Source organism: Babylonia areolata, chromosome 12 (assembly GCF_041734735.1).
Source record: "Babylonia areolata isolate BAREFJ2019XMU chromosome 12, ASM4173473v1, whole genome shotgun sequence".
Taxonomy (NCBI): Eukaryota; Metazoa; Mollusca; class Gastropoda; order Neogastropoda; family Buccinidae; genus Babylonia; species Babylonia areolata.
This window is the reverse complement of record NC_134887.1, coordinates 9193530-9214325: the sequence shown is the minus strand read 5'-3', so window position 1 is coordinate 9214325 and position 20796 is coordinate 9193530. Positions and strand designations below refer to the sequence as shown.

The 20796-nt window shown below is 42.4% G+C and overlaps 1 protein-coding gene across 1 annotated transcript in view; it reads left to right on the top strand.

Moving 5' to 3' along the window:
• LOC143288276 (uncharacterized) overlaps positions 1-19165 on the top strand; it is a 64507-nt gene extending 45342 nt beyond the window's left edge. The window contains exons 12-16 of the mRNA XM_076596623.1: positions 3406-3463; positions 7924-8138; positions 11183-11273; positions 13487-13604; positions 14622-19165. Coding sequence (XP_076452738.1) covers positions 3406-3463; positions 7924-8138; positions 11183-11273; positions 13487-13604; positions 14622-14820 — 681 coding nt within the window. The 3' untranslated portion in view covers positions 14821-19165. The remainder of the gene's footprint in view (positions 1-3405; positions 3464-7923; positions 8139-11182; positions 11274-13486; positions 13605-14621) is intronic.
• The last annotated feature ends 1631 nt before the right edge of the window (positions 19166-20796 follow it).

Sequence of the window (20796 nt, the reverse complement as noted above, 5' to 3'; positions counted from 1 at the left end):
AGTAATTCTAACAATCATGATAATGAACACTTATTCAGCACTTTTTTTCTCAAACAGATCTCAAAGCCGCTTTGCATGTATAAAAACTCATTAACTGTGAATGTACGGGATAATAAAATAAATCAAGTTCACGCAAACTGTAAACAGAGACATCATGTCACAACTTGCCCAACTCACTTTCTCTCTCTCTCTCTCTCTCTCTCTCTCATGCACACACACACACGCACACATGCACACCACGCAGGCACACACATGCACAAACTTTCTCTCTCTCTCTCTCAGACACAGACACACACAGACACACACAGACACGCACGCACACACGCATGCACACATGTACATGCCTACGCACGCATGCATGCATGCACAGCATGTATAGGACGCAGTTTTGAACTGTGGTGGACAGATATATCAATCCTGCTTACACAGATGGGTTTTCAGAGAAGATTGGAAAGAGGCAGTGGATGTGGAGTGTCTCATGTTAAATGGAAGGCTGTTCCAGATGAATAGGACACAGAGAGGAAAAGAGTGCATTGGCCTGACCCAAGTTGACTGTAGTGGTCTTGTTGTTAGTACTTGCCTTATTTTGCTTTTTGACTCACTTGTGTAAACAAAGTGTGTCATGTTTTAACCCGGTGTTCGGTTGTCTTGTGTGTGTGTGTGTCTGTGGTAAACTTTAACATTGACATTTTCTCTGCAAATACTTTGTCAGTTGACACCAAATTAGGCATAAAAATAGGAAAAATTCAGTTCTTTCCAGTCACCTTGTTTAAAACAATATTGCACCTCTGGGATGGGCACAAAAAAATAAAAAAAATGAAGCCTAATTATATGCAAACTGCATTTACTGTTATATTTATATTTTTTGTATTCTCTAAACTTGGCACTTTGATCTGATATTCTGACCCAACAACAAGAGCAGTCATTAATATCATTTTTTGTTCAAACAGGAACTTCTTTTGCTAAGCATGGAAGTTTTATTTATTTTGCAAACGTTTTGGTGCAGATAGTAAAAAAGGGAAAGTACTCTGTAATTAAATTATAATAATGCTAGGGGACTTAATTCGAATTTGGTTAGGACTTTTTTTTCTTTTTTTTTAACATGAAGCTTTATAATAACAAATACAGAACACATTTTAACGATTAGATTTTTTATTTTTCAGTGTATCACAAGTGAGTCTTGAAGGCCTTGCCTCTCTTGTTTATGTATGTTTTGGTGTGTGTGTGTGTATGTGTATTTTGTTGTTGTTGTTGCTGTTTTTTTTGTTTGTTTATTTGTTTTGTTTTTTTGTTTTTTTTGTTTTTTTGGTGCTCTACAATTTGGGACACATTTTCTATATTTTTGGGGGGGTTGATTATATAGCGCCTAACCACGGTCGGGGACCAAGCTCTAAGCGCTTTACAAACACGGGGTCATTTGCACAACTGACTGCCTACCTGGGTAGAGCCGACTGACGGCTGCCACCAGGCGCTCATTCGTTTCCTGTGTCATTCAATCAAATTTCAGGCACACACATACACACTCAGACAAACATGTAACATTTTACATGTATGACCATTTTGTTTATTTACCCCACTATGTAGGCAGCCATACTCCGTTTTCAGGGGTGTGCATGCTAGGTATGTTTTTGTTTCCATAACCCACCGAATGTTGACATGTATTACAGGATCTTTAACGTGCGTATTTGATCTTTTGTGTGTGTATACACACGAAGGGGTTTCAGGCACTAGCAGGTCTGCACATATATTGACCTGGGAGATCGGAAAAATCTCCACCCTTTACCTACCAGGCACCGTCACTGAGATTCGAACCCGGGACCCTCAGATTGAAAGTCCAACGCTTTAACCATTCGGCTATTGCGACCGTCCATGATGATGAATGATGATGAGGAGGATGTTGCTGCTTAAGGGGTCCATTTGGGTTTTACACTGCTTGACAAGGCTGTGCTCTCATAACATTTCCTGGCGTCAACCAGGCTGAGAGACACAGACACCTGCAATGCTGGTCTGGAAATTAGGGCATCACCCCCAAGGACGCATCTGTGAAGTGGATGACCCCCGACTATTATGGCCCCAGTCTTGCCATATTTCTCCTTTGAGCCCATAGCCTGTTGAGCTGTGGGTAGGAGCTTGCCACAGGCCCCAAAACCCACCTGTGTGGTCATGGAGCCCAGCACAATCGGCACAGCAGCCAAATGGTTAAAACATTGGACTCTTAATCTGAGAGTCCCCGGGTTTGAATCCCAGCCATGGCGCCTTCTGCAACAACCATCTGCCTGAAGATCTAGTCATCATATCCATCCACTTGTAATATGCGGCTTCTTTTCAAACGTGTGTGTGTGAGAGAGAGAGAGTGAGAGTGTGCGTGTGTGTGTGTGTGTGTGTGCAGTATGTGTATGTGTGAGTATGTACAAGTTTTTATATTGATATGCACTTGTATGTATCCTAATTTCTACTGCATCTGTGTTTGTGTACGATTTTCAGTTTATGTTTGTACCTTGTTATGTACTGTCCGCCCCGCCCCCCTCCACCCTCACCCCCAATATTCCTTGTGACCACGGTACACTTGGTAATAAAGACCTATTCTATTCTATTTTAAAGGGTGGAGATTTTCCCAATCTTCCATGTCAAAAGATGCGCAGACCTGCTTAGTGCCTGAACCCCCGTTGTGTGTATATGCATGCAGAGGACCAGATATGCACGTTAAAGTTCCCATAATCCATTTCAGTGTTCTGAGGGTTATAGAAGCAAGTACATGCCCAGCATGCACACCCCCACCAAAAAAAAAAAGGAGTTTGACCGCGTGCATGGTGGGGGTATAAACGGTCATACATGTAAAAACCCTCATAAGATAAGATAAGAATAACTTTATTATCTCCAGCTGGAGAAATTTGGTCAGGTGCATTATCACAACATAGACAAGTAAACAACATGGGGACCATAACTGTAAAAGTCAACAACAGCTTTTACGAATATTACGAAGATAAAATGTAAAAAATATCACATACACCGTTTCATACATACATCCACACACTGCAGGTAATAACTAGTATTCTTAATGTAAAAACAGAAAGAATTCAGAAACATTATTTGAATATAATTATAAACAAAGCCTACTATACTGCACATTGATTATAATAGATAAGATAAGAATAAAGATAAATTGCGGAAAACCGCAACCAGATAATCAGCACACACCCGGACCCCCCCACCCCCACCCACCCCACACACGCGGATTACTTGATTAAACAAGAGTAATAAACATATGCTCTCAAATAACACACGTTTGTTGCAAGCGAATGTGTGAGTTGCATCCCATGAACGAAGAAGAAGAAGCAGCACCAGTTACTGCGTGTGACTTTACGTTAACAGGGAGAAAATTTTTTTTGCTCTTTTGTGTTTCAGCTCTTTTTTGTGGCGACGTACTGGAGTTTTGTTCCCATGTTTGACGCCATCACTTCCTGTGAGTGAACTGCCCCTTCTCCACTCTTTTTGTCTCTTTTGCTGGAATCTTTGGGGGGGGGGGGGGGGGGTTTGGGGGGGGGGGGGGGGGGGAATTACAGAGAAAACAACAAAAATCTCATTTGTTGTACAGATTATACGTTGATTAGTACACAAAATGTTTTTAGTGAAGGATGGATAGGGTGTGGGATGGAAGAAGGGGGAGGTGTGTGTGTGTAGGGGGGGGGGGGTATTTCGGGGGGGGATTCCCCCATGTCCAACACATCTTGTAGTTGTTCTGTTGCTGGAGGTAAAGCTCCTGTGTGACAAAAAATAAAATTAAATTAAATTAAATTAAGAGAAGAAGTAAGTCTGCAGGCAGCAGGGCTGTTGCAGTGTGAAGGATATATGCTGAGCCTGGGGTTGTGGTTGTAGACTTTATTATGGTTGTTTAACTCAGAGGATCAGATTCAACAGACTGACGCAAATTTAGGCACGCTAAATGATTTGTGTTGTGTTGCGTTGCATTGCATTGCATTGCATTGTATTGTACTGCATTGCATTGCATGGTATTGTATCATTGTACTGTATTTGTATTGCTTATTGTCACAATAGATATCTCTGTGGCAGAAGATTGTTTGAAAGTGGCTCAGGCTGCAGTTTTACGCCTCTTCTCATACTGATTTTATCGCATATGTGTGATTGTGATATATGGTATGTGAAGTTTACACCAACTTAGCATGGAAGCATTTCGTGTCTTTTATGCATTAATACTGAATTCATACTTGGGATTCTTGTATGTTGTTTGTGTAACGTTCCCCACAGTTGAATATATCATACTGGAGATTTTTTTTTTTTTAATGTGTTTGGTCAGTAAATGTGCATATGCACATATCTATTCTTTTTTTTTCTTTTCTTTTTTTTAAACAGTTCTCATCTCAGTTCTGATTATTTGAAAAGGTCATTGGTATAGACTGTTTATTATGGTTGCTTGATCCAAATTCTGCAGACTGCCATGAATGTTACGCATGCTTAATGCTTTTTACTGTACTGTATTACTTTTTGTCACTGTATTACTCTTGCTGCAGCAGAAAAGCGAGCTTGCAGAAAAGGGACGGCAGCCGACAGACCAGCATCAGCGTACACATGTGATCGCTGCGACAGAGACTGTCTCTCTCGCATCAGTCTCTACAGTCACAGGCGACGCTGCTTGGTTCATGAAGACAGCCCAGTTAGACATTAGGTCGGATATACTCTATCCGTGGTCAGCCATGACCGAAGGAGGCCTACTACTATTACTTTTTGTCACCACAGATTGCTGTGTGTGAAATGCGGGCTGCTCTCTCCACCAGGAAGAGTGTGACGCCATAGCGCAGCGCCACACGTTTTTGTTTTTTTTTCCCCGTCTGAAAGTGTTTTTGTCTTTCTATCTAAGTGGGGATTTTTTCTTCAAAAAGTGGTTTTAACTCACTCCGGATGATGGAACACTATAGCGTTCCTGCCGTAAGGTAGCGTTCCGGACGACGGAACGCTATAGTGGTTTCGACAGTTAAAAATTTTCCACGTTTTCCTCATGGGGTAGCGTAACAATCGCAGCTATACCGGGCATTGCAAATTTATCAAGGGTCGAATGGAAAGTTTCTTCATGAGATTTTGTAAAAACACACTCCACAGTGAGCCAGTGAGTTAGGGATCCCACACGACAAGCTAATCTGCATATGTATTGAAAATGGCGTTGCAGGCGATACAAGTGGAAATTTTTGGAGAAAACTAGATCACGACAGTGGCTTTTACTGCTGCTGAAGTGATTGAAATGCTTCATACTGAAGGTTTCGACATCGACGAGGATGATGAAGGTGTTGAATAAAGTATCTGCAGTGAAGAAAGCTACCAGCAAGAAGATACTGATAGTGACTCAGCTTCTGAGAGCAGTGAAGAGGGAGGGGGGTGGGCGTTCACACGACATGAGGAGAAGGGTCAGTGGGCCAAGTACAGTGAGTTTCATTCAGTTACTTTATGTTTTGTATTTTTTGTGATTTTTTTTTTCCTAGCCCTAACAAATGGGTTGTCTGTAGGGAAAAGCAAGGGAGAGAACTATTCGTCCGGAGTGAGTTAATATAGTCTACCCTGTTTTTGCTGTAGGTTCTTATACATGCACTTTGTGCATGCTTCACACAGGACCTGGGTTTATCATCTCAACCAAACAAGTTGCACCCTTGCCAACACTGGAGTTCAAGCAGAGGGGACAGTAAAAAGCACGGTCCGTATACAGGACCCATAGACACCCACTTTCTAGTTGGGCGCATTACCACAAAGCCACACACTGACAAGCGTACGATTTGACCCAAGGACGTACATGTTCTTTCACTCCTGAGGAGAGGTTGGCATGGGCATATTGATTGTTGACATTCTACTTTGAAGGAAGGTAGCAGGATGGTTAAGATGTTTATCTGCCAGTGCAGTTGTCTGTTCTTCTTCTTCCTCGTTCGCCTCCCGTTAGATGAGCAGCCCGGTGTCCTCGATGAAGGCCGCCATCTGTCGCAGCTCCTCCAGTCTTGAAGGATGTGGTCAGTTGTCATTGGTCCCTCACCACAAGGGCACTCTCCACTCTGTCCGGTGCCAAATTTTGTGTGCATTTGGTGGAGCAGGCGGTTGTGTCCATTCCTCAGGCGGAAGATCAATCAAATCAATCAAAAACACTTTATTAATCCACATGGAAATTAAGTTGTGCAATCACAGGCTCATTGTAAACACTGGCATAAAATCATGCGCAACATAAGAAGAGATTAAAACTAGTCAAATAAGAATTCCCAATAGCTGACGATATACTAACACCCCCACCCCTCACACACACATACTCATGTTAAGACAATAGGGTATTGCACAACAATATTAACAAATGAAAACATCCAACAAAAAAAAAAGGGTATAAGATTACTAAAAATGACATGCGCGCACGCACGCACACACACATACACACACATGCACACACACACACACAGACACACACACGTTAAGACCATAAGGTATTGTACAACAATACATAAATAAAAACATCAAGGGAATAAATCGTATATATAAGTAAAATGCACACACACACACACACACACACACACACACACACACACACACACACACACACACACACACACTCACACACACACAAACAACGTATGCATGCACATAACATATGTCACGCCAATAAGATTAGAACATTAACATTAAGATACATGAAATCCAAGTAAAATAAGAAAATATTTAAAAATCACTTCCGATCACACACACACACAAATGCTTGCTTGCCCGTGCTCACCCGCTCAGTCCCACATGCACGCATAATGTCTGCTCCCATACACTCGTCTGCTGGTGAAGTTCAGGTGTTGCTGTGGCGAGGGGGCTTGGGGGGTGGGAGGGTTCACTTAGTGTATTGGATGTTTTGATTGTGTGCGCGAATGGCTGTAGGAATAAATGAATTAATGTATCGAGATGTTCTTGCGCGTGGAGCTCTAAACCTACCACTTATGTCTGACCTTCTGCTATTAATGTCATCATGTAGTGGGTGTCTTACGTCGGTCAAAATTGTTATTAGTCTGTCAGTCAGTTTTCTATTGTGCATGTCGCTAAAGGTGTCTTGTCTTATACCCACCACCCCACCCGCTTTCCTAATGACTTTTTCCAACCTGTCTTTGTCATGTTTGGTCAGGTTTCCCCCCCAGCACACGGCTCCGTATGTTAAAACACTACAGACAACAGATGTGTAAAACATTTGGAGCATCTGCTTGCATACATTAAAAGATTTCATTTTTCTAAGACAGTACATGCGACTTTTGCTCTTTTTAATGAGTGCAGTTGAGTTTTCATTCCAAGACAGCTTATTGACCTGTTCCCGTCGTTCCAGCAAATGGTATCTGTCTTCTGGGTTATATTTGGGGTGCTGGAGGCGCCACTTTATTCCTTCAGTTGTCTGTGAGTGTCTGGGTTTGAATCCCACTCTCACCCTTTCTCCCCTAGTTTGACTTCAGAAATCAAACTTCGCATCTGGTCTTGGAGATGAGATGATAAACTGAATTGTTGTGTGCGGTACACACTTGGCAGACTGAAAGAGAAGCCATGGCAGTCCCTCTGGCAAAAATTTGAAGAAGAAATCCACCCTGATAGGTACACAGATAGATATATATATATATATATATATATATATGTATGTACATATATATATATATATATATGCATGCACTCCAGGCCTGACTAAGCGCTGGTGTTGGGTTAAGCTGCTGCGTACAAGGATTTCTCTGGATGCAGTGATGCCTCCTCAAGAAACTGAAACTGGAACTTGGTTTAAACATTTTTGATACCAAGAAACAAGACAAAATACAGCGCTGAATAAAGAGAAAAGAAAAGCTGAGCAACAACAAGCCTGAGCTTATACCGTGCCCCAAAACTGTAACTGACCGGTTTGACCCAAGGACGTGCATTTCCTTTCAGTCCCTGGAGAAAGGCCGGTGATCGTCAAGGAGAGGGCAGCAGGGGCGTACCGACTGTCGGCGTTCTACTTCGCCAAGATGTCGAGCGAGATGCCGCTGATCGTGCTGATGCCCAGCATCTTCTGCACCCTGACCTACTGGATGGCCGGCATGCGGGGCCTGCCGCAGTTCTTTGCCACCTGGGCCATCCTCATCCTGAACGTCCTCAACACGCAGGTAGCTGTTTTGTGTTTCTTTCTTTCTTTCTTTGATTTAACGTCTTTTCACTGGTAAGTGATATTAGACCGGGGAGGAGAGGGTGGGGGGAAGTAGTGTATGTGTGTGCGTGCGTGGTGCGTGGGGGTGTGGGGGGGCAATGGGAAGAGGTGGTGGGATGACTGATACAGAAAAAGAGACATGAAAGAAGTGGCAGAGGCTAGAACAATTGAAAGATAGAAAGATTGAACTAACTGAAAGTGAATTATAACTATTTCAGACATTCCTGTAACAGCTGTCTTGTGTCCTTGGTTTTGTATGTATGTTTTATTTGGGGGAGGGGGTGCGTGTGTGTTTGTGTGAGTATGTGTGTGTGTATGTGTGTGTGTGTGTGTCTGTCTGCATGTGTGTGTGTGTGTGAGTAATTAAGTTCTGTAATGGGCATAGTCTTTGAATCTGTTTTATGCTTTTGTGCGTTAAATCCTTTTTTTGTGCGTTAAATCCTTTATTGCATGTGTGTAATGAGTTGTGATCTGATCACCAGTTCCTGGTGAACTGTGCATGATGTGACACTAACTGTATTCATGCTGTAGAGGATCACTCACTCTGTACACTAACGTCTTGCCTTTTTACCTGTGACCGCACGCTTGATATTTTAGTTTGATGAATGCAGACCGACAATCAATAAAGAATGTCTTAACAACACAGCAAGTCTGGCCTGTCTTTGAAGGTTTCCAACCATCACCCCTGGCTATTTTGCAGTGTGCGTATCTGTTTTAGCTCACTCAGTACGGCCAGTCCTCTCTTCTCCTCTACACAGACCCCTCGGATGTCCAGTGGGTGTCTGAATGACCCAACCTTTAGCTTCCGTCGTCAGAATCGTGGTATTCTTTGTCAACATTCACCTCTTCAGTATAAGAGCCTTCCCCTTGCAATATTTTGATGATGGTAACTGGGGTGAAACGCTGTTAACGTCGTCTCTTTCACCGTTCGTATGGAGAGAGTTAATGTTTACTGTAAAGGGTTTTGAGCTCCCCTTAGGGGAGGAGGGCGCTCAACAAGTGTCCATTATTATTATAATTAGCTGTCTTGTCTCCTTGGTTCTGGTGGGGGTTTTGTGTGAGTGTTTCTTGGTGTGTGTGTGTGTATGTGCGTGTGTGTGTGTGTGTTTGCATGTGTGTGTGTTTTCATGTGTGTGTGTGTGTGTGTTTGTTTGCATGTGTGTGTGTGTGTGTTTGTGTTTTGGTGTGTGTGTGTTTGTGTGTGTGTGTGATCATGCATGAGTGATGCATGTTAAATCTATCCTGATGTCAAAGTATTTTTCATGCCTTTCATATATATATATGCATAGAGCTTGATTAAAAAAAAAGAACTTTTTTACTACTGTATATTATATCTTTTAAGTTTAAAAAGTACTTTAAGGCTTTACATTTACCGCCACTAAAAATGTTTTACAGTCTCTATAGCAGGCTTTACATTTACCATCAGTGACATGCTTTACAGTCACTTAGCAGGTTTTACATTTACCATCACTGACATTCTTTACAGTCACATATCAGGTTTTACATTTACCATCACTGACATTCTTTACAGTCACATATCAGGTTTTACATTTACCATCACTGACATTCTTTACAGTCACTTATCAGGTTTTACATTTACCATCACTGACATGCTTTACAGTCACATATCAGGTTTTACATTTACCATCACTGACATGCTTTACAGTCACATATCAGGTTTTACATTTACCATCACTGACATGCTTTACAGTCACTTAGCAGGCTTTACATTTACCATCACTGACATGCTTTTCTGTCACTTAGCAGGTTTTACATTTACCATCACTGACATTCTTTACAGTCACTTATCAGGTTTTACATTTACCATCACTGACATTCTTTACAGTCACTTAGCAGGTTTTACATTTACCATCACTGACATGCTTTTCTGTTGCGTAGCAGGCTTGACATTTACCATCACTGATATGCTTTACAGTCATGGGCGCAGTAGCCAAGTGGTTAAGCGTTGGGCTTTCAATCTGAGGGTCCCGGGTTTGAATCTTGGTAACAGCGCCTGGTCAGTAAAGGGTGGAGATTTTTTCCAATTCTCCTGGTCAACATATGTACAGACCTGTTATGCCTGAACCCCCATCTTGTGTATTTGCACGCAGAAGATCAAATGCGCACATGAAAGATCCTATAGCCCATGTCAGCATTTGGTGGGTTATGGAAACAAGAACATACTCAGCATGCACATCCCAAAAAACGGGAGTATAGTTGCTTAAATGGCAGGATAAAATAACAAAATGGTCATACACATAAAATGTTGCATGTCTGTATGAGTGTGTATGTGTGTGTAACTGAAATCTGATTGAATGACACGGGAAACGAATGACGAACTCCCAGTGGCAGCTGTCAGTCATGTCTACCCAGGTAGGCAGCCTGTTGTGCAAATGACTCTTGTGTTTGTAAAGCACTTAGAGCTTGGTCTCCGACCCAGGATGGGCACTATATAAGTACTCATTTCATGATCGTCATGATCATCACTTAGCCGGCTTTACATTTACCCTCACTGACATTCTTCACTGTCTTTTAGAGGCTTTGTGGCACTCTTCTTCTTCTTCTTCTTCTTCTTCTGTGTTCATGGGCTGCAACTCCCACGTTCACTCGTATGCACACGAGTGGGCTTTTACGTGTATGACCGTTTTTACCCCGCCATGTAGGCAGCCATACTCTGCTTTCGGGGGTGTGCATGCTGGGTATGTTCTTGTTTCCATAATCCACCGAACGCTGACATGGATTACAGGATCTTTAACGTGCATATTTGATCTTCTGCTTGCATATACACACGAAGGGGGTTCAGGCACTAGCAGGTCTGCACATATGTTGACCTGGGAGATCGTAAAAATCTCCACCCTTTACCCACCAGGCACCATCACCATGATTCGAACCTGGGACCCTCAGATTGACAGTCCCAACGCTTTAACCACTCGGCTATTGCGCCCCTCGTGTGGCACTCTGAAACAGTGTCATAATAACGCCTCACTCCCTTGTCGCTTTCAGGGCATTGGCTACATTGTGGGTGCGGCCATTTGGGATCTACAGATGGGGATCACCACTGCCTCCATACTGGTCCTGTATGGCTTGTTGGCAGGTAGGACCTGATTGACATTTTTACGTGAACTGGGATGAGACGCGGGTGAATCGGTCCTTTAACGCTGTGTCGATTGACGTTTTTGTAACATTGTTTCTGGTTCTCTTTAGTTAGTTTTAAGACCTGATGGGTAATCAGCCCTAAAGTGGCCCCTTTGCAGTCAGCTGGGCTCTAAAACAACATGATATCATTTGTTGTTGTAATTTGTTGGCAGTTGAAACAGTGTACTTTCAGCCCCCCTTCCCAGACAGTCCGATGTCAGTTCAAAATGATTCTTCCTTCAGACTGTTCATTGGTTAGCAGGAAGAGCAGTATCTTCCCCTCCCCCCCTGCCCCCACCCCCTTCCAAAAATCACATTCTGTTCTTGCCAGTGGTAGCATGTTTCACTATCAAAGTGGATTTTTTCAACAGGATTTTGCCAGGGAAAACCTTTTCATTGCTGCAGTGTTCTTCTTTCACATGCGCTAAGTGCATGCTGCACACGGGACCTCGGTTGATCATCTCATCTGAAAGACTAGCTCACAGACCACCGCTCAGAGACTTGTGGAAAGGGGAAGGGGGTGTGGGGGTGGTGGTAAAAAAGGACTCAAACCCATGGACACTCACTTCCTTGTCGGGTGCATCATGGCTACACCACTATCCCACATGTTCTCTCATGGCTGGCTCTGTCAGTCAGTAAAGAAATGTTCTGATGCCCAATATTAACAGTGGTTTTGACGGGTGTGGTAGTTGAACGGTTAGAGTGCTGGATTCTCACCCACGTTTCCTGGGTTCGATCCTCGGTCTCGGCACACCTGTTGGGTTAAGGGCGGAGATTTTTCCGACTTCCCAGATCAATATGTTTGCAGACCTGCTAGTGCCTTAACCCGCTACGAGTGTATAGGCAAGCAGAGGGTCAAATACGCATGTTAAGGATCATCGTTAGAAATGCGGTATCCATTGCCTTTGTCCATCGTTTTAATTTGAGAACCTTGCGCTTGTAACATGTTGGTGGTCAATAGCGATGAAACTCTGTCATCGTCGCCTCTTTTGTTGTTTGTATGGAGAGAGTCAGATTTGTTTGTGTCATTGTAAAGCACCTAGTGCTGTGTGGTTACGTGCTATAAATATATTCTTTAACTCACTCAGTACGGCCAGTCCTCTCTTCTCCTCTACACAGACTCCTCGGATGTCCAGTGGGTGTCTGAATGACCCAACCTTTAACTTCTGCCGTCAGAATTGTGGTATTCTTTGTCAACATTCACCTCTTCAGTATAAGAGCCTTCTGCTTGCAATATTTTGATGATGGTAATTGGGGTGAAACGCTGTTAACGTCGTCTCTTTCGCCGTTCGTATGGAGAGAGTTAATGAATACTACTGCTGATGATAATAAGAATGATAAAGATACTGATAATAATGCAGCCCTCTACCCCTGAAGCACTTGAGGCAGTCCCCTGCTGTTGCGGTCAGGAGACGATCTCCTCACTGCTGCGAGTGACCAGCAGTGTCCTTCAGGGAGGCCTGAGATACACACCAGTCCCATGATCTGGGACAAGGAAGCCTTCCAACTGACAAGCTAAAAATGCTCTCTCCCCTTGTCTGTTCGGCGCCGTTATGTCAGCGAAAGGGTGACCCAGGTGTCAGCTTCAGTGCAGAGCAACATACATCCCTCCTCCCCCCCGCCCCCCCTATTTTTTAACAGCTCCACCCCCCAGTTCCCCACCCAACCCCCATTCCAGTTTTTCTCAGAACAGAACCTGTGTGGAGTGGTGGCCTAGTGATTGCGCGTCTGCCTTGGAATCAAGAGAATTTGAGGGCGCCGGTTCAGTCCCCACACTTGCCAGTATTTTCACCCCTTTCACAGGACCATGAATGATGGTCTGAATGCTAGTTTTTTAGATGAGACTGTAAACCGAGGTCTCATGTGCAGCATGCGCTTAACGCATGTAAAAGAACCCACGGCAAAAGAAAGGGTTCTCCCTGGCAAAATTCTGTAGAAAAACCCACTTTGTTAGGAAAAAATGATACACTTGCAGGCAGAAAAGTAGAGAAAAAAAAAAAAAGGTGGCAATCACATTGTAGGGATGCGCTCTCCCTGGTAAATGAATAGATAGATAAATGAATCAGGAAACAGATCAGTAAATAAATGAAAAATTTTAAAGTCCATTCCTTTGATTGTTTTTTGTTTGTTGTTGTTGTTGATGATGATGAATTGTGTTGTCTCCCTTTGCAGCGGGATTTTACGTGAGTCGTCTGCCGCCATGGCTGACGTGGTGTCGCTACCTGTCTATCGTCTGCTATCCTTACAACGCCATCAGTATATTGGAGTTAGGGGACCTGGAGCCCCTGCCGTAAGTTGTCTTATCTTTTTTGGCTCATGTGTGTGCATGTTAAAACACAACATGAGTCTGTGTAACAATACTTATTTCGGTTGTCTGTGTCTGTGAAAATTTCCATGGTGATTTTTGTTACAATTAATTGTAGTTGAAAAGTCATGATGAGGACATAGTAAGTTTGAAACTTCGTTAGATCTGTATCAGTGATGGTGAAACAATGAAATACTGATTGATGTGAGCTGCTTAAGATAGCACACAGTCTGTAGTTGGACATACGATTGTTTGTGATGGTGAGCCAAAATATGATTTGGTGGTTGTGTTTTCGGCTTCGTTGTTGTTGTTGAGCAAGAAGCACACATAAGCCATGAAGACTTTGCTTCCTGTGTGCTTTTCTTTGTGTGTGTGTGTGTGTGTCCTTTTAATGCTAGACTATAGTGACATTGGTTTGCTGTATTTATGGGTGTTGGTATTAATTTGGTTGTATGTGTAATGGTTGTTATGTGTGATCGTGTGTGTGTGTGAATGTATGTTTGTTGTGTTCAGTCATGTTTATGTGTTTTTATTGTCAAGTGGCTGGTAATGTGTGGTGTGTGTATGTATGTGTGAGCGTGTGTCTGTGTGTGTGAGTGTGTGTGTGAATGTATGTTTGTTGTCTTCAGTCACACGCAGCTATGTGTTTTTATTGTCAAGTGGCTGGTAATGTGTGGTGTGTGTATGTGTGTCTGTGTGTGAGTGTGTAGGACGGGGGGGATGAGGGGGGGGAGGGAAGCTAGGCAGGGAGAGTGGTATGAGAGGGCTGGATGGAGAGTTGGGGGGCAGGGGGGGTATGCATAAAAGGCAGGAGTAGAAAGGCACACACATACTCTTATATATGTATGTATACACACACACACACACACACACACACACACACACACACATGTGTTGACAACACACACAGACATAGTCTTATATATGTATGCACACACACACACACACACACACACACACACATATTGACAACACTTCCCTTTCTCCGTGTGTCCCTGGCAGCTGCACAAACATCACCAACTTTGAGCTTCCAGCCTGCGAGGAGGGCAGCAACAGCACGGTGGTGATGCCAGAGACGATACTGCGGCACTATGGTGCCGAGCTTCCGCTGCACTGCTACGTGGCCACCATCGCCATCCAGGTGTTCGCCTGGAGAACCGTCGCCTACCTCGCCCTCAAGTACAAGGACAAGCCGCATTGACGCCACGCTTCTGGAGTATTGTGTGTTGTTGTTGTTGTCTGTCGCTCTGTGTGTGTGTGTTAGGTGAGAATGTCTGTAAACTGACAGTTTGTGTGTGTGTGTGTGTAAGGTGAGGATGCACATGCACTGACAGCCGTGTGTGTGTGTGTCTGTGTGTGTGTATGAGGTAAGGATGCATGTTGCACCGCCAGGTTCAGGTGGAACTAACTGTGCGTTGTGAAACCCTTCCCTTTGCCCCATCGCCTTTCCTGGATACAGGTTGGCTGTGAATGTGTTGGTTTGGGGATATGTTCAAGCCTGCAGCCTCAAGCGTACTGGTGTTCTCCATTGACCTGGTTTTTTGTCGAATATTCTTCCTTTATAAACTTTTTTGAATTAATTTCTTTTTTGAATTGGGAAAGGACGTCTTTGTACAAATCCAAAGTGGATTGATGTGTTAGAGAAAATGAAAATCGTATAACTATTTGGGGCCTGGGCTGGGTTGCACAAGTGAACGTAGCATCCGAAAAAATTTTTGCTTAGTGGTGAGAATTTTTCTACACAATTATGTTACTTTTAGGAAAATTTTTACTTTTAAGGAAACTTTGTCAGATGCTAAGATCACTCATGTGGCCTTGTCCTGGTCCTTTGGTGTGAAACACTTTCCTGGAATAGAAGTTGGCCCTGTAAGTGAAGACTTTTCACTTAGTATCAGCAGTGCTGACATTTGTTCTGTAAAACATGAGTGCATGGGACTCTGGTTATTGCTGTGATGTTACTGACATCAGACTCTGTGCTTGCACCCGTTGATTCTAAAACCAGTTTATCGTTTTGGTATCAAAACTCGTTACTGATATTGAAACTGCAGATGAACAGTTTAACTCACTCAGTACGGCCAGTCCTCTCTTCTCCTCTACACAGACCCCTCGGATGTCCAGTGGGTGTCTGAATGACCCAACCTTTAGCTTCCATCGTCAGAATTGTGATATTCTTTGTCAACATTCACGTCTTCAGTATAAGAGCCTTCCGCTTGCAATATTTTGATGATGGTAATTGGGGTGAAACGCTGTTAACATCATCTCTTTCGCCGTTCGTATGGAAAGAGTTAAGCTCACTATCGGCAGTGCAGAATGTTTGTTCTGCGAAACTCTTTGAGTGCATGGGGCCACATGAGTTAGTGCTATGATGTTACTGTCCTTAAAAAAAACACAAAAAAACCCAAAACCCCAGGCTTTTATAGTCTTTGATACCACAACTGGTGTGTCCTTTTGATATCACAACCAGTGAATGATACTGAAACTAGTATGTGTGATTGATTTCCTAGTATGATCTGGGGGAGCTCTGTCAGTGTAAATAGTATCCCCTCCTTCTGGATGATCTGTGCAAGGAATTTCCTCTTTTCTGTCGCTCTCTTTGTTTCTGTCTTGCTGCTTTGTTCACCTATACTTTTGCTAGAAAGCCTTGAATATTTTTTGTCTTATTCTGCACGAGAAAATTGAGTGTTATTGCTATGTTGTATTATTTTCCGCATGGATTGCGAGAGGTGCCCGTTGGTAATGTTTGGTTTTGTAAACCTGTCATTACATTCAGTTTTGTTGATTATGTGAAATAATATTTTTGTCAGGTAAGTTTTTTTTTTATCCTCTGTTGAAAAATTGACAGATTTTCAATGTGGGAGGCATGTTCTAGGATTATGCGCATGAATATCGCTGTACTTGTGCCTGATTTTTTTTCCTTTTTTTATATGGTTTTTGTTTATAGATTCTATGGCATCAGTATTTACAGTTTTTGAGGCCTGATGTGGACCTGTGTGTTCGGCCAGGCTTTAAGCAATAAAGGAAGAAGAAAAAAGAAACAGCATGTGTGACTCTGGGCATAGGGCTTTGCCCTGTTTACATATGACAGACCCTGTATGGAGATTTATCCCCCAAGACTAGCATTGTGTTTTCTGTTTCATGTCGAGTCGTAGCAAACTGAAAGGTTACATTGTGCAATAGCAGTTGTTATGATGGATTCACAGGTAAATCATCATTTCCGAAAGAGTTAGTCCAGGAACGGTGAATTATTCATGTTGTGTGCTCAGGTCAGTGGAAATCTCCAGCCATGCTGAGCTGAGGAAGCTCTGTTTTGCATCGGAGATCTGTGAATGTGTGTGTGTGTGTGTGTGTGTGTGTGTTGATTTTTAATGTGAAAAGATGTTGGATGATACTCTAAGTGCCCCCCTCTCTCTGTCTGTGTCTTGTGTGACTGAAATAGGACTGTGGTTGATGTTTTTTATCCTGTGGTGGTGTGTAGCATGTACATAAATCTGTTACTTTGTTGGGTTTTTTTTAGGTCAGCCTCAGTGCTTTCCCGATGAACTGTTTTGACCTCCCTTTGATTGAAGAACTGTTATGTTGCCGAGGATTGTCATGTGAAGTTTGTCACAGCACACACTTAACGCACGTGCACTTGGACAAGATGCCTAAATACTTGTACACTAGTGTGTACTTGGCAAGTACTCACACGCACACACGTGCACACACACACAAACACGCACGCGCACACACACACACACACACAAACACACACACACCTGTATGTATATGCGCATTCTGTCCCCCAGTAACATCACACATTGGTCCCTCTGTCCTTCTCTCTAATCTTGATTTTGCCCTGTGTATTCAGCTGGATTATATAATAAGCAACAAAAGATAAAGATCACCGTGAGCAGGTTTGCTTCTGTGCTGGAAATGTATGCCAGGATTGCCTCCACATGAAGAAAGTCATGAACCTGACCATATATATATTATATATGTTCTCTATGGGGGAAAAAAAAGTTATTTGTGATGTCATTTCCTCATATCATGGTTGAGGATGATGTGCTAACCTGTAACTTTTGTCTTATTTATCTCAGTGAGGTGACTGCCTTTATTTGTAGTATTTCTATTTCTTTTTTATCACAACAGATTTCACTGTGTGAAATTCAGGTTGCTCTCCCCAGGGAGAGAGCGCATCGCTACACTACAGCGCCACCCATTTAAAAAAAAATTTTTCCCGCTTGCAGTTTTATTTGTTTTTCCTATCGAAGTGGATTTTTCGACAGAATTTTGCCAGGAATAACCCTTTTGTTGCCGTGGGTTCTTTTATGTGCGCTGAGTGCATGCTGCACACGGGACCTCGGTTGATCATCTCATCCAAATGACTAGCGTCCAGACCACCACTCAAGGTCTAGTGGAGGGGGAGAAATTATCAGCAGCTGAGCCGTGATTCGAACTAGTGCGCTCAGATTCTCACGCTTCCGAGGCAGACGCATTACCTCTAGGCCATCACTCATCATATTGGTGAGCGTATTTATGAGCAGCGGTCAAAGGTTTGATAGAGCTTCAAAGACCTTTACTGTCATCATCTTCAGAGTGGTTTTTTTTTTTGGTTGTTTTTTAATGTTTGCCCTTCATAACATTGTTTGCCCTTTATTACATTGTTTTTGGTTCTGATAAGCCTTTGTTAATCAGAAACTGTGTTGGCTGTCTTGTTGCATATAATGTGGTTCAAGGCAAACTGTGATGTGTGTGTGTGTAGCTTTGTATACACAAAGATCTGTTAGATGGAAAGGCGATATACATGTTTTTGGAAGATGTTATTGAAAAAAAAAATTTTTAAGATAGTTTTGTTAAATAGGATTTTTATTGATTGTTTTTATTTATGTATCGACCTCACTTTGTTATATATGATATTACACTATTATTATCACTTTGACATTGGTTGAGGATGAGAAGTGTTCATTGGTTCCCGGTATGTCAACTCAGTTGGGTGTTTTTTTTTTAGCAAGTAGTGAATGGCACCGGCTTTTGTTTTGTGTTTTGTTCAGTGGTTCTTAGACATACCAACTCACTTTTTTTTTTTTTTTTATCCAGTAGTGAATTGCATTGGTGTTTATTTTGTGTATTGAACCTTTTTAAGACCAGTGATGAACTGATTTATATATATATATATATATATATATATATATATAAAACACATCATAGTACCAGCAAATGATACAATTGTTTCTATGCTATGTTCAACTCTTGCATTGATTTATACTTAATGCTGGAGATCCTTGTTGATCATGTTGAGTCAGTACCAGTTAGAGAGAATGTGGTGTGAGCTAGATTTATCACCCAAAAATTAAGCACCTTGTGTGTATAAATATGTCAGCTGTTGATTTGTTTCTATTTTAGCCTTGTTGAGCTCAGCAGTTGGGTTGTTGTTGTTTTTTTTTTTGGTTTGTTTTTTTCACAAAATGTGTTCTATTTTGACATTTTGAGGAGCACCTCTTGCAGTTTGTTACTATTTTTGTGTTATCCAATGAGGTTTTGAGGAGCAACGATCAGCAACTTTTAGTGTTAAGCTTTTTTTTTTATGTCCTTGTAAAACTTTTGGGGATGGGGGGGGGGGATGGCCCGGGTTTGTTAAAGTTTTGTTTTTTTTTTTAATCTTTTTACTGGAAAAAAACAGTATTGTTTCAGTCAGTGATAAATAAAGCACAGCAACATAATGTTTCACCTAAACTCAAATTTTCAAGTAAAACAGTGATGTGTATCATTGTATGGATCTTTATAACCGAAATCACAGTTTTCATCCATGTAGCAGACGACAATTCATTCAAGGGGCATAAAGCTGTCACTCAAAGTACTGTGTCATTCATTGGGGTTCCTGACACAATACTTTTTTTTTTTTTAATTCAGGGCCTTTGTGGTATTAGACATTTTTAATAAGTGTTTATGTTTGTTTTTTCTTACTTTGTTGTTAAAAACCTGTTTGAACCCTGTACAATTAGGGGCCGGTGAGAAAGTCCTTGTCACTTGTTGAGGACGACGATGTTGATCACAGATAGTTATTTTGTGGCTGTAAGTGATTGCAGTTTTCTGCCTGGTTGTTCAGGGATGTGTTCAGCACCATCGAATTGTCACTTAGAGTTCCTTAGCATCTTGACCTCTGACCCTTGGTAAAGTGGTGTCAGTGTGGCATGCCTTTGAAGTGCAGTTACTACTTTTTGTGCGTGTGCTTGTCAAAGATGTCATTGATTTTGCTGAACAGATGTATTGCATTCCCAAGATGAACAAGTCCAAATAAATGTTTTGTCACTGTCACCTCACTGAGATAAATAAAGACAGAAGTTTACAGGTCAGAATGTCAGTCACTATTCTGTATTTGGACTTCTTGGGATTAAACCCTGGACTAGTGCACAAAAGGTAGTAACTTCCTTTCAGATTCACGCCACGCTGATCTCATTCCAGCAAGGTTCAGCAGTGAAGGGCTTAACCCTGAGTGTCACCAACTCTGTGGACATGAGAGTCCTAAGTCCAGGGCTGAATTGCAGATGCTCAGTCTCATTTGTTCTGAAAACCCATCTGTCTGCTCCCTGGTACATAGCAGGAGGAAGGTGGCAGAATGGTTAAGACGCTCATCTGCCAATACAGGGTTTGTGAGGCTCTGGGTTTGAATCCGGTATCTCCCTTTCTCCCCAAGTTTGACTGGAAAAATCAAACTGAGCATCTAGTCGTTTGGTCGTTTGATAAACCGAGGTCCTGTGAGCAGCATGCACTTGGTGCTCTGAAAAAGAACCCAGGGCCTCTGGCAAAAATTTTGTTGAAGAAATTCCCTCTGATAGGTACACGAATTTATATGCACGCACTCAAGGCCTGACTAAATGCATTAGGTTATATCGATGGCCAGGCATCTGCCTAGCAGATGTGGTGTGGCATATATGGATTTGTCCAAACACAGTGACACCTTCTTGAAAAACTGAAACTGGTTTGTGACAGTCAAGGGTGTCCATGAGTACTCACAGCTGATGTCTTGCCTTTATGAAGCAGCTGATGTCTTGCCTTTATGAAGCATCTGATAAGGGTAGGCATGAAACTGAATCTTTCTTCAAACAGACTAAATGCTGGCATGGAAGATTGTGCAAAGTACATAATACACAAACTTTTTTTTTTCTTTTCTTGTTTGTGACAATGGGGTACATGTTGA